At 53.4% G+C, this 16,122-nt stretch overlaps 1 protein-coding gene across 3 annotated transcripts in view; it reads left to right on the forward strand.

Annotated features, from left to right (window-relative positions):
- The window catches only part of DEF6 (DEF6 guanine nucleotide exchange factor), a 35,666-nt gene extending 23,635 nt beyond the window's left edge, over positions 1-12,031 (forward strand). For all 3 annotated transcript variants that reach the window (XM_073320284.1, XM_073320285.1, XM_073320286.1), the window contains 8 exons: positions 1,672-1,899; positions 3,179-3,325; positions 4,789-4,897; positions 6,842-7,140; positions 8,036-8,202; positions 8,812-9,010; positions 10,347-10,437; positions 11,020-12,031. In XM_073320284.1, coding sequence (XP_073176385.1) covers positions 1,672-1,899; positions 3,179-3,325; positions 4,789-4,897; positions 6,842-7,140; positions 8,036-8,202; positions 8,812-9,010; positions 10,347-10,437; positions 11,020-11,231 — 1,452 coding nt within the window. In that variant the 3' untranslated portion in view covers positions 11,232-12,031. The remainder of the gene's footprint in view (positions 1-1,671; positions 1,900-3,178; positions 3,326-4,788; positions 4,898-6,841; positions 7,141-8,035; positions 8,203-8,811; positions 9,011-10,346; positions 10,438-11,019) is intronic.
- Positions 12,032-16,122: the final 4,091 nt, after the last annotated feature.

The raw sequence follows: 16,122 nt of genomic DNA on the forward strand, positions 1-16,122 counted from the left end.
AAGTGCATGCCGCAGGGTTAATTAAAAGAGAGGAATCCCAGCCACTCAGCCAAAGCGGCTAATCATAATCTCTAAATTCCACTAGGCACATGGGAAGAAAGGGAGGGTTTTTATGGTCTCCCGAGGCAGAACTAAAGTCCCCATTAGGTGGTTTGCAAATCCACAGTCTCGGGCGGGGAAAATAAACCCATTGCCCCTGGCTCCAGAGCTGGTCAGCAATAAGGTGATGGTCTGGGCCTGGCCTTGCCCGTCTGACTGACGGGCTGGTGAGGATGGCCTCTGTCATGCCCCCATGCTGGGCGCTCTCTGCTCCTACCCCGCGGCGGCTGCTCTTGCTCCATCTCCCCTTTAGATCAGCAAAAACCGGAGCTGTGCGCATGTATACACAGCAACCGCACTTCCTGTTCCCCAAGAGAGGCATTTCCTGTTCCACAGACCTTGACACACTGAATCATCTTTCTGTTTGAGTGGCGCTGCCGGGGGGCTGGGCATTCGCCTGCTTCTTATAAAGGGGGCAGAATATTGGGGCTTTTTCCTTCTCCTCTGAGTTAGGCTGTTGTGGGGGGGGGACATCCAATCCAGGGGACAGAGTCGGCACTATCCCTTGCGCTGGGTTACACCACAATTAAACCACAATGACTGCAGCAGGGTTGCATGGATGTCAAACTCAACCCTTCACATCTGGGCTCTGGCTCAGCTCTTGGGAGATGAGAGGTGGCCGAAACCCTCAGTTAAAATAACCAAACAAAAACCAAAACTTTCTGATGGTTTTTTTTTCTTATTTTTTTTAATTTCAAGGTGATTTCCTGACATTTTGACCCACTTTCTGGGAGACCATCTCTCCCCCATCTTACAGTAATTTGCTGTGATCTCAACAGCAGCCAGAAAGGGGCCCAGAAATCCCCAGCTAAGACTGAGATTACAGCACTGGTATGAGACACCTGCCTCGTGCCCTAGCTCTAGCACATTTGAGGTTGTTATCCAGCCCCAGTGACGGATTCTGCAGAATCTAAACTTTTTTTTAAAAAAGAAGTTTCTAGTTTTTACGGTTGCAAAAAACACTTCCCAAAAGCAAACTGGCTGTAGACAATGCAACTCTATCTTCCTGAGTCTGCATGCAGCCTGAAACAGCCAGATCTGAGCAGTGTGAGCTTCACCCAGTCATCTGCAATTGTGTGTTTACCCTGAAACCTAATGATGGAAATGGAATTTAAAATATTTTAAGTGTATCACTGTGATTGTCAGCAGTTGTGTGTGTGTGTGTTGGGCAATCGCTACGTGAGTGAGGGGCAGAAATAGCAACTTGATTCTTTCCTACTCGACAAAACTGAGTGCAGTAGTAACTGTACTAAGTAAAATCATAGACCAAGACTTTCAAAACTGATCACTGATTTTTGGTTGTTTTGGGGTGGGCTACTAATGACTGGGGGGGAGTCTCAGGTGGAAATGTGGATTTCCCTACTTCTTTTCAGTGAACATGGGGATTCCCCCAGGTCCCTGGGGTGGAGTTGGGGGTGCCCCCAGCTCTCTGGAAGTTTGGGGGTGAAAGTAGTGTCCATGGGGTGAAATACGGTTGCTTCCAGGGTCTCCGGGTGTTCTGGGGTGGCCCCATGTCTCTGGTGGTCCCCAGGTGGAAATGGCTCTTGCTTTGCCCCCCAACCCCACCTGCAGGTGGAGTACCTGCTGAAGAAGGTCTGCACCTCCATGAACGTGGAGCTGAACTGCTGCGAGCTGGATGACTACCTCTCGCAGGATCCCCAGCACCAGAACGGCATGACGGTCTGGCAATTCCTGGACCTGGTGAACTCAGGGAAACTCCTGCGGGGGATCGAGCGGGAGGCCGTCAGCATGGCCGTTGAAGAGGTGTACCAGGAGGTCATTGAGGACATGCTCAAACAGGCAAGGAGCTAGCAGGGACCCTGGGAGACGAGCTACTGGGAGAGAAGCTCGGGCTGGGTTCTGATCCCCACCAGAAATGGGCTGCACCATGTAACCTTGTCACTGAGCCCAGGGGCTGTGGGGACCTGCCCATCTCGGGGCAAAGCCACGCCCTTTCCTCTCACCCCAGGAACAATCTTTCACCCCTCCCCAGTTCCATATGGACAAGGTCATAGGGCTATTCCGAGACAACCCTACCTGCTGAGTTCATGGGGAGGGGTGAGTTTAGAGCCCTGGACAGGGGGGCTGAGCCTCCCTCCTGCCCCAATCCTTCCTGGGAAGCTCGTGGGAACTACATGTGCAAAGGGCTCCCCGAGACAGCAGCCACCCCGAGGCAGCCAGGTGATGAGTCTGCCAGGAGCGTCTGGGCACGAGGCAGTCTCTCAGCCCTTCTTATTAGCTACCAGGCCAGTTCTGAACCTAAAATATTTTGCTAAACTGAACACAGACCCTTGCTGGCAGCCAGCATCTCTGATTGTTTGTTGTGACAGCGTTGCCTAGCAGTGCTTAGAGCAAGGAACAGCAGAGTCAAGGCTGCTGGGTCCCATTCCCGTTGTGTAATCCTGGCCAAGTCACCCAATGTAGCCCTGGCCAAGCCAAGCTGCCTCAGTTTACACATCTGCAGGTTGGAGACTGCTTTCGCCTGTCTTGTGGGAGCACAGCGAGAGCCTTGAATAGAAGGTGCTGGAGAAGGGAAAGTGTCCTGTGTGTCTTAAACCTGATCCCAAAGCCCTCTGAGCGATAAAGCGCTTGTGTGTCTGGTTGGCTGTGCCTGTCCATGCTTATAACCGAGTGTGTAGCCAGCTAGCGGCTCAAGCCGTGGCTTGTGGCCATGCCCGCCATGGCTGATGTGCAGTTGGTAATGTGGCTGGGCTGTTGGCTGACGCCTGTTTCTGTAACCAGTTTGGCACACTGTGGATAGGACCTGTGCTAGTCAAACTGGTTTGGCAGGTCCTTCTTGCTCCCAGCAAGCTGTGTGCAGGATCACACTGTGGGGCACATTGCTCCATGCATGTCTGCTGGGCACCCCGTCCCCTCCTGAGGCAATACGGGACAGGGGCCAGCAGATTTCCCAGCGTGCACCAATACGCACACCGGTAGGAAGCACGGTAGCTGCGGATGCACCGAAATGGTTCTGATAGCTGGGTGGGAGCCAGGTGCAAACCCCCCCTTGGACTCATAGCGCAGGGGCTCTCTGGCACGGCCCCTGGTTTGAGATCCCAACTCTGTCTGGGTGCAGGGCTACCTCTGGAAGAAGGGCCAGCTGAGGCGGAACTGGTCCGAGCGATGGTTCACACTAAAGCCCAGTGCCCTCTCCTACTACATGAGTGAGGAGCGGAAGGAGAAGAAAGGCAGCATTGCCTTGGACAAACATTGCTGCGTGGAGGTAACTGTGCCAGGGTCCGGTGGAGAGAGGCTGAGCTGGGCCATCGGTGCAATAACAGTTCCCCCCTGTCTCCCGCACGTGTGCGTGCACCCCAGGTGCTACTGGTCCAGTGGGTGATAGACCCCAGGCAGTGCCTGTGGAAAGAGAGCCGGGGACATACGGTCAGACTGATTTCACCTCCGGTCAGACTGATTTCACTTCCGTTAACACAAGAGCCGCAGGGCAGCTCAAGGCTAGAAAGGCTCCCCAGATGCCATGGTGATGGACGGTGTTCAAGAACCAGAACCAACCGGATTTTCACAGGCTAGGGCACAAGGGTGGCTGCTGTGTACGTCTCCACTCAGCACGCTGCAAAAAACCGGTGTGTTCTTAGCTTGGGTTAAAACAGCAGGGCAGATGCAGCACTTGGGTTTTAACTCGGGTCAGCAGCGTGAGCTCCAGCCTATAGGGCAGCCTTGAGCTGCTAACCCGAGTTCAAGGCCTTGTTGCTGTGTCTTTGCTGCTATTTTAACCTGCATTTGCCAACATGTGCTAAGAACGCACCTTTTGCAGCGTGGACTTACCCTATGTGACATGAGCTTGCTCGTCGTCAGCCCAGCTCCCAGCCAGCCGGCCTCCCTGACAGAAAAGTCCCTGCTACAATTGGCACTAATTGGCAGTCTCTGAGGAAGGGCCAAGGACTGAATGGGCCCTGGAGACTGAGCTCTCTCGATCGGATCAGATGCCTATTGGGCAGGGGCCTGGGTGGGGGAAGTTTGTCCTGTCAAGCCCTGTATTTGGGATAGATGGAGGACTTGGTTCTCCCGGGCTGTCAGTCCAGCACCTTTCACCAGCACTAAATCCACACCAGGTTTCAATCAGTTTTACTGCTGGCTTCTCCTCTCCAGCATTGCCGGCTGCTGCAGGGTCCCCTGGGGGCGTGCAGTGACATCACTGGCACACAGGGCTATGCTCATGGGTCATCTGATCTGACAGACCCGGCATATGAAGCAGCTGTGTGCTGCCTGACATCCCACCTGCCGCATGCATGTGTCGGTGGGGGTGGGGATGGGGATGGGGATGCGCGTCCATTGCTGGTACCTGGCCTAGCAATATCAGCTGGGTGTCAGGCTGCCCTTTGTCAGCACGCTGCTCCAAAGGCTTCTGTCCAGCAAAGGAGGGGTTAATACAGGGCCCCGATTTGTACAGGGACTGGGGGAGGCTGATCATAGGCGGGAGAGGAAAGAAACATTTCTCTTCCTTGTAATTCCTGCCCCTTTACGTCCAGAAGGAAAGGCCCTAGGGGAAGGGCACGGTGGGGAGCTGCCTGGGCCAAAGGAGGGGGGCTGGCAGGCTGGGAGTTGTGCTGTGGGGGGCTGTCCCAGACTGCAGGATGCAGGGAGGGGGAATTTGCTCCGTGGGCGCAGGGGGGATTTGCACTATTCCAGGAACGGGAGCGGTAACTCCTTCCCCTCTCCCCTTAGGTCCTGCCCGACCGGGAAGGCAAAAGGTGCATGTTCTGCGTGAAAACCTCTTCTCGCACGTATGAGATGAGTGCCTCGGACACCAAGCAGCGGCAGGAGTGGACGCTAGGTTTGTGCCACAGCGCCCCCGCCGGGCTCTCGGCCTGCCCTCCCTCTCCATCCTGCCTTCCTCTTGCTCCTGAGTCGCTTCAGTGGAAGGAAAAGATGAAACCGTGGGGTGGCAAAGGAGGCAGCCTCTGCCCTTGAGCTCTCTGTGCACCTCTGCACGCTCAGCACCCCTGGCAGGGCTGCCCCAGGCTCATAAAACTGAGACCCCGTTTCTTTCCACAGGATAGTAGCAACTCCCATTAACTTCAGTGGAGCTGGCTGCTTGTACCCTCTGCTGGGAGAAGGGGGAATGCCGAGTCTGATTCTTGGCATTCTCTGTCTCTCTTACATGTGGGTGGGTAGGACATTCCCTTGATGTCCTTCGGAGTTCCCCTTTCCCCTGCTTGTGAGCTATGTGCCACACAGCAGCCTCGCTCCACCCCAGAGGTGGCCACATTTTGTGCTAGGTGCTGTGTGTATCTCATTGGTGAAGCGCTTGGGATGAAACTGAGAGAGATTCTAATTAACTAGCCACTTAAAGCAAACTAAAAGAGGCACTGCAGCCTAGTGGCTAGAGCATTGAACAGGGGCTCAGGAGACCTGGGCTCCTGGCTTGGTCACCTAGGCTGCTGGGTGACCTTGGGCAAGTCACTTCCCCTCGCTGGGCCTCAGTTTCCCCATCTGTAAAATGGGGTTAATGTAAAGAGCTGGGAGATCTACCGATGGAAAGAGCTAGGTTTTATTATTAACCAGCTTTTCTTGTAAACCTCTCCCAAGATTCCGCTAGTGTCTGATCAGCTGGCACAGGTGCCCATTTCACAGCATTCACACCCAAACACTATTTCCAAAATGTTTCAAGTTGTTTGGAGTTAGCTGCTGGACCTTCCAACATCATGTTGCTGCAAACCAGGTCACTTTAATCAGACTGACTCAGAATCCATGTCAAACAGCCACTCCCTTGAAGAGCCATACAGATGCTGCCATGCTTAGCACTTTACAACTGCGAAGTAATTAGCACCCTTGGGACACAAATGAGGATTGTTGCACAGATTGAGAAACTGAGGCATGGGTTGGTCAAAGGCCTGATCCTGTTAAGTGACCACAGCTCCCATTGAAGTCAAGTAGGTCTCAGCACCCTGCAGGACTGGGTCCAGAGCTCATCCTTTGGATGATGTGGATGTATTTGACATACATGTGCATCTAGAGGGGTCAAAATGCAGGACGTAGAACCCAGGAGTCCTATCTGCCAGGCTCCCAGTCTCATTTTCGTAGTAGGCCATGCTCCGGCCTTGTGGCTGCTGACACGCTGGCTTTAGAAAAGGTTCAGAAAAGGGCACCTAAAATGATGAGGGGTTTGGAACGGATCCCATATGAGGAGAGATTAAAGAGGACTGGACTTTTCAGCTTGGAAAAGAGGAGACTAAGGGGGGATATGATAGAGGTTATAAAATCATGAGTGGTGTGGAGAAAGTGAATAAGGGAAAGTTATTTACTTGTTCCCATAATATAAGAACTAGGGGCCACCAAATGAAATTAATGGGTATCAGGTTTAAAAGGAAGTTCTTCGCTCAGCACACAGTCAACCTGTGGAACTCCTTGCCTGAGGAGGTTGTGAAGGCTAGGACTATAACAGGGTTTAAAAGAGAACTGGATAAATTCACAGAGGTTAAGTGCATTAATGACTATTAGCCAGGATGGGTAAGGAATGGTGTCCCTAGCCTGTTTGTCAGAGGGTGGAGATGGATGGCAGGAGAGAGATCCCTTGATCGTTACCTGTTACGTTCAGTCCCTCTGGGGCACGTGGCACTGGCCACTGTCAGTAAACAGGATACTGGGCTGGATGGACCTTTGGTCTGACCCAGTGTGGCCATTCTTATGTTCTTATGACACGCTGCAGCAGCTGGATCTATGGCCCAGCCTGGTGTGGCCCTGCTGAATTTCCTTTCCTTCCTTCCTTCCCTCCCAGCCATTCAGACGGCGATCCGGTTGCAAGCAGAGGGGAAGAAGTCCCTGCACAAGGACCTGAAGCAGAAGCGCCGGGAGCAGAGGGAGCAGCGGGAGAGGCGGAAGGCTGCCAAGGAGGAGGAAATGCAGCGCCTCAAGCAGCTGCAGGAGGAGAAGGAGCGGAAGCTGCAGGAGCTGGAGCTGCTCAAGGAGGCCCAGCGGCAGGCGGAGCTGCTGCTGCAGGAGGAAGAGCAGCGGCGCCGGCTGCAGCACGAGGAGATGCAGAGGACCTTGGAGGTCCAGCTGAAGGAGGCTGAGCAGGTTGGCGGGGAGGGAGGAGAGGTGCCGTCCATGCTGGGAGGTTTCCATTAGCGCAGGGGACAGTTTCTCTCTTGGTCTCCCTTGTAACTCACCAGAGACCCCGAAGTTGGTAAAATCTGGGTCACTACTGCTGTAGCCTCCTGGGTCTTTTAACTGGCAAACTCCAGACCCCTGTGCGCAGCAGCTCCTGGCACAGACCGTCCCAGGCACTGCGTCCCGTTGGGGCTGCACTGGGGCTCTCCCTGCTTTGCAAGCCTAGCACAGTACCTGCCCCCAGCTTGGCTAGTGTTTTCCTAGCCTCAGACTGCCAAGCAGTTCTCAGACCCAGGCTGAAGGGCCACCCCTCCATTTTCCCCGTCATAAGGGGCTCGGTTTGCAGTTGCACCGTGCGTCTTCACGACGGCTGATCGAAATTCAAGCGCCCCGAAAGCCAGCTGGCTGGGCACGCGCGGGGCTTCGATTTCACAGTCCTGTGCAGTCCGGGGCGCTACTTGGCATAGCTGGGACATCCAAATGGCAACGGGGACAGTCTCTGCAGCCCAGTTCATTCCCAATTCAGCAGGAAGGCCTGCTGGGTGGCCAGTGTCACATCTTTGGGGAGCAGGCTGAGGTCCCTGTTGCCCACCCCTGGATTTGCTGGTTAGCTGCTGCAGAGGGTTCAGGTCTAAAGGCACCACCGCCCTGGGGAGCTAGGGACAGGGCCGGTGAATGCGTCTCCCAGCGCCCTGTAGAACCACAAGCCGGCTGCACAGGGGTGTCCGTGGCGGGGGATACGTCCAGCTCCATCTTCCTGGCAGTACAGAGAGGAGAGGCTGGGTTCGGGTGGGGGCTGGGGACCCCTGCGCTTGGCTGCGTGCTGCCCATGCCGATCACCGTCTCCTCCCCGCGGCTCCAGGCTCGCGCCTCCATGCAGGCTGAGATGGTGCTGAAGGAGGCGGAGGCCGAGCGGCAGCGGAAGCGGATCGTGGAGCTGGAGGAGATGCAGGCTCGGCTCCAGGAGGCCCTGCACCAGGAGGTGAAGGCACGGCAGGACGAGGAGTCTGTGAGATACGCCCAGGCCAGGTATAACCAGGAAATACCTTCCTTCCTACTGACTCCTCAGTGGGCAATGCTCTAAGACCTGGCTGCAGCTCAGCTGGGACCGGAGGAGCTGGGAGCTCCTGCACAGCCATTCACTGGGGTGCTTTTCCTTGCCTAGTGGTGGCTGGGCCACATATAGAGGTTGATGCGCCGGCTACAGCCTTGGCTAACAGAGCTGGGTCTTTTAGGTCCGACAGTGAGGCTCGTGCTTTTAGATCCAGAGGTCACAGGTTTAATTCCCACTGCTGCCGACCCACTCAGGGGTGTGGCGTTACTCCAGCACTCCTCCACTATTCCCCACCGCGCCCCTGGCTGGAAGAGACGGAGACGGGGGAAACTGAGAACTTCTTTCAGAGCCGGTGCTCCAACACCGTTCCTTACAGTGCCCAGCCTTCCCTGCTGGTACCCCTTCCCAGCCAGCACCTCTACGCCATTCCCTACAGCAGTTCCCGCTGGAGGAGATCAGGCGTGGAGCCAATCCCCCAGCGTTCTTGCTGGGTCTGGAATAGCTCTGAGCCCCGCCGCGGCAAGGTCGGGTGTGTTGGTCGCTTGGAGGGTGGGGTACAGCCACCTCTCGCTCTTTCTCGGCAGGTTGCTGGCTGAGGAGGAGGAGAAGCTGAAGGAGCTGATGAAGCTGAAGGAGGAGCAGGAGGAATACATCATCCAGACCCAGCGGGAGAAGCAGGTCCTTAAGCAGGAGATGGAAAACAAGAGCAAATATTTGGAAGAGGCCCAAAAGCAGCTGGAAGAAGTGAGAGAGAACAGGCAGAGGGTAGACCAGGATGTCATGGTGAGCATCGTACCAGTCCTACTTCCCAGACTGCCGTTAACCCCCCTGAGAGAGATTTACCAAGCCCACCACCTGGAAAGAAATAGGTTGGCTTTTCTACATTGGAAATCAGGGTTTCCTCTCAGGGAAGATCGCATAATTTACTTTTAGCATGTGATTCTCCTTAATATTAGAGAAACGGGGTGCGATCCTGTTCTCACATACCCTGCTGTAAATGTGGAGTAGCTGTATTGAAGTAGACGGCATTACACCCATGTAAACGCTGGTAAATCAAGGAAATCGGGCCAATGGATTTCAACAGAAGAGAACTCCCCTGTCTAAGCATCTATAAATATACCCATCGCCATATCATCTAGGTGTTCATGTTTCTTGGTAAAGGGGCTGTTGGTGAGTGACTGGTGGCTGCTCTGATGGGCAGAGTTTCAGACTCTTCCGCAGGAGTGGTGTGTTCTCCTCTGTATACGAGGGAGCAGAGTTTACTTTAGCTTTACGGTAGCTTTGTTTGCAGCAGTGGTAGCATCCTCTGAGTGGCAGACCAGCCAGAAGAGTGAGAGATCACAAGGTGTCTTAGCAGCGTGTTACAGCTGCCACCAACTGAATGTTCTCTTCCATAGGTTAAGAACAGGTTCCCAAAGAATATTGGCGGGAAGGGAGGAAGTGGTGGTTTGAGTGATGAGTGGTGGTTGTAAGTTTCACGCCCACTAGGCTTGGCTGGCAAACTCTATTGTGGGAAATCTGCTGGAATGGCACCCCTAAGGGTGGGTCGCCAAACCACCAAGAGGGGGGTTCCCTTGCTACCATGTTGCATATTGAGTCATTTATTATCTGTCCGGCAGCATCTGTGTACGTGGGGCACTTTGTGGTCATCAATCGAGGCCAAAGCCCCGCCTTGAGGGGTGACAATGGACCGTTTATGGGTAGCAAAGGCATCCAGGCATGGGGATGGAGGGGATTAGAGCAGTGAAAAAGCAGAGCTGGGGTGGCAAAGAGCAGCCTGATTAGGAAGGTGTCGGTAGCTGAGCACTGATCTGGCTGTAGCAGACCCCATGCAAAATTCAGGACTGTCACACAAATCAGAGTACCCCTCTGGCCCATGGGGCTTGGGGTCCCCAAAGCTGGCTCTGGTTGCCAGGCTGGTGTTGGTTCAAAGCCCTGCCAAAGCAGAGCCCAGGATAGTTGAGGTCAAACTCCATTCTTCAAGGCAATGTAAGGGTGAGGCCCAGTTTCTGTGCAAAGGAGCTGGGAACTTTCTGTAGCTGGTTCAGGGCACGTGGGTCTGCACTAGGTGGATTTGTCAGCTGCGTGCGTGTTACCTGCCTATTCCTGTTCATTTCAGGCGGCCCAGAGGAAGCTCCGACAGGCCAGCACCAATGTCAAGCACTGGAACGTCCAGATGAATCGACTGATGCACCCCATTGGGCCAGGAGGTGAGAGGCGGGGCTAGGACTTCAGGGCAAAGATATACCTTAATGTCACAGCTCATTATTTTGCAGCCATTCTGCCTTGGGATCCTTTCGTATCTCACAAGCTAAACAGGGTTGGGCCTGGTCGTTACTTGGATGGTAGTCCTCCAAGGAACACGTGTCACTCTTGGGAGCACTGAGCAGTTGGAGACACTCTCTTCCACACAGAATGTATATACAAGATCCTAACTACTTGCGGTTATTAAATATTCCGTTGGGTCCCTTTTCACTGGGGTAGGGGGTGCTAAACCGAGTCTCCTAGCCAAATGCAAGGGAGAGCAATTGCGTTCTGCCTCTTCTTTCACTTCCTGTCTTTGCCTAGTGTTGCTCTGTGCTGTTTAACAGCTGCAAGGCTGCACCCCAGAAGTAGCTGCATTTCAGGAGCAGGTGAAGTGAGAATATACACTCAAGTCAGTGAAGTGCTTTGGGATGAATGGCCGTTACATTACACGGCTGCGGTGACACTGAGAGGCCTATGGCTGTGCTGCTTCCGTCTGAAACTGCACGTGCCGTGGGAAATAATCATCTGTTTGCATCTGTTCCCAGAGAAGCGTACGACAACGTGTGGAGGATTCCCCAGCATCCCACCCGTGCTCCTCACCAGGAGGGAGTCGTCCCTCAAGCTCAGGCAGAGATTAGAAGATAAGAACTATGATCTTGAGAGGGAAGACAGCAAGAAGAACGTGAACAATGGAGAGACCAGGAGGCTGTCGCTATCTCCTGACATGGACACCACGGCCACGGAACCCTCCGACTAGCCTCAGGAGCATGGCAGAGCCCAGCGCAGAACTGTGGGCACCTCGGGGTGTTCAGACTAGCAACAGTAGTCAATGCGGTGATCTCTGTAGGGAGATGAGCTGTATGTAGACACATGCCAGAGAGAAGTACAGATTCTATAGGAGACGTATATAATGCATCTAGGGCAGCGGTGCTTCCACTTTATGCAACTAAAGATTGGTTGCAAAATGCGAGGAGCCCCAGAGCCACACCTGACTTGCGGAGATACTGCGGCTTCTACCATCTGTGTTGCACAGGTGCAGCCCTTGGCGATTACAACTCCCAGCATACTGTGCTCCGTTTTGACCTGAGCAGCCTGCTGCCTTCCATAGTAAAGCCGAGGGTGGCTGTGGATTGCCTTGTAGAATCCTGCAGACTGTTTGGCCCATGGACCCTGCTCTGGCCACCCCCCCCGGATTAGGATTTCCCAGCTAATTGCTATTGCAACCACAGCCATCTAGCACCCCGAGATGTAAAGTGCATGGCTCATGTAAAGGTGACGTCCAAAAGAGACTTCAAAAATTGAGCTGTGCCTTATTTTGCTTATTTTATAAAGACAGCCAAGAAGATGTTTGGGATTTTTTTACCTTAAATATCGGCCTTGTCAAATCTTCCCTATTTTCCCAGGAGGACCCATGGGTATTGTGTGCCTTCACGCCTTTATAGAGGGGGTAGGGAGGGACTCTTTAACAAAGATGTGCTTTCTCTAAGGTCTTCATTAGTCACTGGAGTCAAATAGATGCTAACCAAAAGGAACCAGAAATAAAGCTTTTTAAAACAATGCGACTGTAAATCTCCTTCCCCTCTGAACTGCTCCTCTTTCACTCTCCTCCTGACCCGTGTGATGTCCTGCTTTCACTAGTTCTCCTTTCTCTGTTGAGTCTTCCTGAGCAGGCAAGGTCTGAACTTCTAACGCAGGGAACGATCCATTTAAAAATAAATCCTTCTCAGGCTTCTTTATCCATCATCAAGACCTGAAAAATGGCACAAGTTGGTCATCTTTTCCTTTTCCGTGGACCCTATAGTGAGGGCAAGAGTTGAGTGCGGATGCCATGAAGGGTTCAGAGGTGAAGTCACCAGTGGAAACTTTGCTCTTGGCCCTGATGTGAGATGAAGTAGGTACATTTCAGGATGTTCTTCTGGCTGGCACTGCCTGTGAAAGACGCACTCTAGTGTGGGTCACTGCTGCTGCATAGAATTGATTCAGCAGGAGAATGGTCCCAGGTCTTCACCTGCAGACGCATGCAAACACAACAGGTGTCTAGGCCAGAGAGAACGTCCAAGCCCATAATAGTTTTGGCCAAGACCTCTTGATTACTGGTGTGTAATTCAGAAGCTGCTGTCTGTCCGTTTATGCAGACGGCATCCGGAGTTGTCTGGTTTTCTTTGGGAGCTGGGCAGAGGGAGCTAATGCTAGGACATGCTGGCAAAGGTGTAAAGATGATCAAAGGAAGATGCTGGGGCATGATTCCCTGGGGAGAACACTTAATTGTCTTTAGGGCTGAACAGAATTCCACGTTCCACTCTGCTCTGCAGCGTCTCGGGCTGAATAAAGTGGGGGAGTGATAAGAGAGTGCCTGCCTGGGAGTAGGTTGGCACATGCCCAGGGAGCAGAGGAACAAGCCGCAGCAAGGCGCTAGATGTTTGGCAGCGCCCCCCCGCCGCCTCCGTAGATTCCTGCTTGCCATTCCCAGACTATGTGGGTCAGCCCAGGGACTCCTGCTCTGGCAGTTCTGCCTGCAGTGACGAGAGAGTGGTTGATTTCATCCTCTGACTGCTGCGGGGAAGATTTGGGTTTGACCCTTCAGTCCCCCAGTGAGTTCTGTCCCTCTGGGTTTCATTCTGAGACATGGTTCACAGCCAGGGTAGCTAAGCTGGGCATCCCAAAACACATCTGCTTCAGGGCAGCTTTTAGAAATAAACCCCCTTTCAAATGACCATTAAATAGACACTTTCTGCCCATTGAAGGAAGAAGTCTTGTTGTTGGGAATTCCTGGGCACCTGCAGTGTATTGGTCCGCCTTATGCCTCTGGCACACAGCCCTGGCTTCTCCTGGTGTGATCCTTCCTCCCACGAGGCCCCTCACTGGATTCAGAACAGTCAAGAAACTGTGACCAGCCCTCATCACCTCTGGCATTCCCAGACATCAGCTACTTGGCATTACCCTGGCTCGTGATACTGATCTCCTTTGATAAAACACTTGGAGAGCTAAAGCTATATAAGAGCTGAGTATAATTATTCCACAACCACTGTGCTTTGAAAACACCGACCCCTCTTTTTTGAGCTCAAGGAGAACCCCCAGTCACTGCATCAGGAGGGTTTATGGCCTCTCTGGATGAGAAGCCCTTAGAGCGTGCAGAGAGAGACACGCAAGTCTAGCAGTCCATCCGGAGCAGGGTAGCGGCCACGTGTACTGAATGGGTCATGGTGGCTGAATTCCCCTCTCTGCCCGGGGGGGGGGGCGTTCCCCTCTGGGTTTGGATGGTGCGCACGGTGGTGGGCCAGGCTCAGGGAAGCCTGCCCTGCCACTGCCCGTGGTGTACCTGATTTAAAGATAGATGTCCCAGTGGTTAGGATGCTAGCCAGAGACCTGGCTTCGAGCCCCTACTGTGTGACCACGGTGGGTAAGTCTCTTATGCCCAGATCCTTTTAGGCTCCTGACTGAAAACAATAGCAGTTAGGAGCCAAAATACCTTTGTGGATCTGAGCCTTAGCCTCTCTGCACTTTAGTGCCCCATCTGTACCATGGGGCTAACTACCCTGCCCTGTCTCACAGGAGTGCTGCGCGGATAAACACATTAATGATTGAGATGCTCAGATACTACAGTAATGGAGGCGTCTAAATAGCTTCGATATCTACCTAGCTTTATAGGCCCTCGGTCTTCAGGACTGTCCAGCCATCCTCATTTCAGGGGCTCCGTCTACTTAGGGGGCGAGCCAATGCTCACTGAAGGCACGGAAAAGCCTCCCCTTGACTTCAGTGGGTGTCTGTGTTGCAAACCACGGAGCAGGTGCACCTGCTGACTCTCTTTAAAAGCTTTGGCCCAGGTGTTGTCTACATCGTCTCATTTACTCCCTGGCAGATTAAGAACACGAGCCAAGTCTTCTGGCACACTTTGCTGCAAAAGTGCCAATGTCAGCATCCCTTTTTCCGAGCACCTCTGTTTAAATAGAGTTCTCCCAGCCTGTGGCTTTGAGTGCTTTATTGCATTGGGCACAGGGCCTCCGCTCCAATAAAGAATGTTTTGAAAGCTGGCGCGGATAGAAAACCGTGCTGTAAAAGGCTAGGTCGGAGTCAGCCCAGTGAGCGCAGAGGAGCTCTGCCAATCTCGTTCCTACCTTGAGCTGCTCTGGGCAGTTCCCCACGGAGCTCTGTCTTTTAACGCTGTTCCTTTACTATGAGGTTTTCATTAAACCGAGCGTGAGCGAAGCCATTGGCTGCAGCAGGTTTGCTTACGCCGGTTTGGGGCCGCACAGCTGTTCTCGGATAAAGAGACTGTGTGTGTGACAGCGGCCGTGCTGATTTTTGCTGAGTGGCCCCACTGTAAAAACACCACAGACCCACACTCGACACAAAAGCACCACAGATGGGAGAGGATCTGTCTGCCTCGCATTTCTCCTGACCACCCAAAATAACCATGCTCGTGTGATGTCAAGGGGCTGTCCACCTTTTGCAAACCTGGAGTCTTCTCCCATGCAGCAGCCCGGAGCCTACCTGCTCCTGTTTAGAAAGGACAGGGTGGTCATGACCCACCCCCTGGCTCACAACTACCCGCCTGAGAACCCCAGAGAGGATGAGAACCGACCACCAAGGGGCTGTGGATGTACCTCAGCTGGCAAGCAGGGCATGCTGGATCCCTTCAGTCTTTCACACACAAGGTGTGGAAGAGAGAAGGATGCTCTGATTAGTGGGTAAAGAAACATCCCCGTCAGTTACAGAGAAGCACTGAGGCCTGGTCAATGGACTCCGCTCGCTGACAGGAGACTGGATTTTGCTCGAATGCCTTTTGGAGACAAGGGGCAGCTGCTCTTTGGGGTGGCTGGTCTCTTGCAAAGGGAAATGCCCAGGAGTTCTGACCTGGACGATGAAGTGATGGTCTCAGTTAGCAGGGAGTGGGAGTGAATGGTTCTCAAGCGGGGACTTATCTTTGCACCCAGGGAGGATCTCCTCTGTTGGAGGATGGGTTTCTTAACCCTGGAAAGTGACAGGCCCTTGGGAAATCTTTATACAAGGGGCTTTCCCGGATAAGCCACACTCTGCCTGAAAACGACAGGGAAGAATGCAGGCTTCAACCTCCACTGGAAATTCAGGGACTGGAGCTACAAGTCTTCTCCATCAGCCGCATTACACGCTATCGATGCACTGATCTGCATTTTCCAGGCCTCTGTCATAGGGGTAAGTAGGGGCTGTACCCCACCACACCCATGCTCTAAATTCCTGGGTGTCCTCCCCACTGCAGGAGGAAAAGGTAGCTGTCAGCACACATAGGGATTCACCTTCCCATTGGCTGGGAGCAGCAGCCATGATGCAACTTTTGGATTTACACTCTCCAAAAGCAAACCTAAGAACCGGTGTGGAATATCTGCTTCAAACCCCTTTTATTTCCCCAGCAGAGGGGCTGCCCCCTGGTTTTTGTTGTATAAAATGGTGTCGTTTTTCCCTGAATTCCTCGCCCATGCAGCACAAGAGGTTGGCAGGTTGATTACTTCAAGTGAGAACAGGCATGGAGTAAATAGACAGCACTTCTGTCAGCACTTTCCTTTGATCAGTGGCTGACTGACTTCAGATGTGTCTTGGTTGCGCTGCCTCCCTGTTTTGGTGGGGCCAAGACAGAGCGGAAAGCGCTTTGACTGCAGGCCGAGTCAGCAATT

The sequence above is a fragment of the Lepidochelys kempii genome, chromosome 21 (genome assembly GCF_965140265.1).
Source record: "Lepidochelys kempii isolate rLepKem1 chromosome 21, rLepKem1.hap2, whole genome shotgun sequence".
NCBI lineage: Eukaryota > Metazoa > Chordata > Testudines > Cheloniidae > Lepidochelys > Lepidochelys kempii.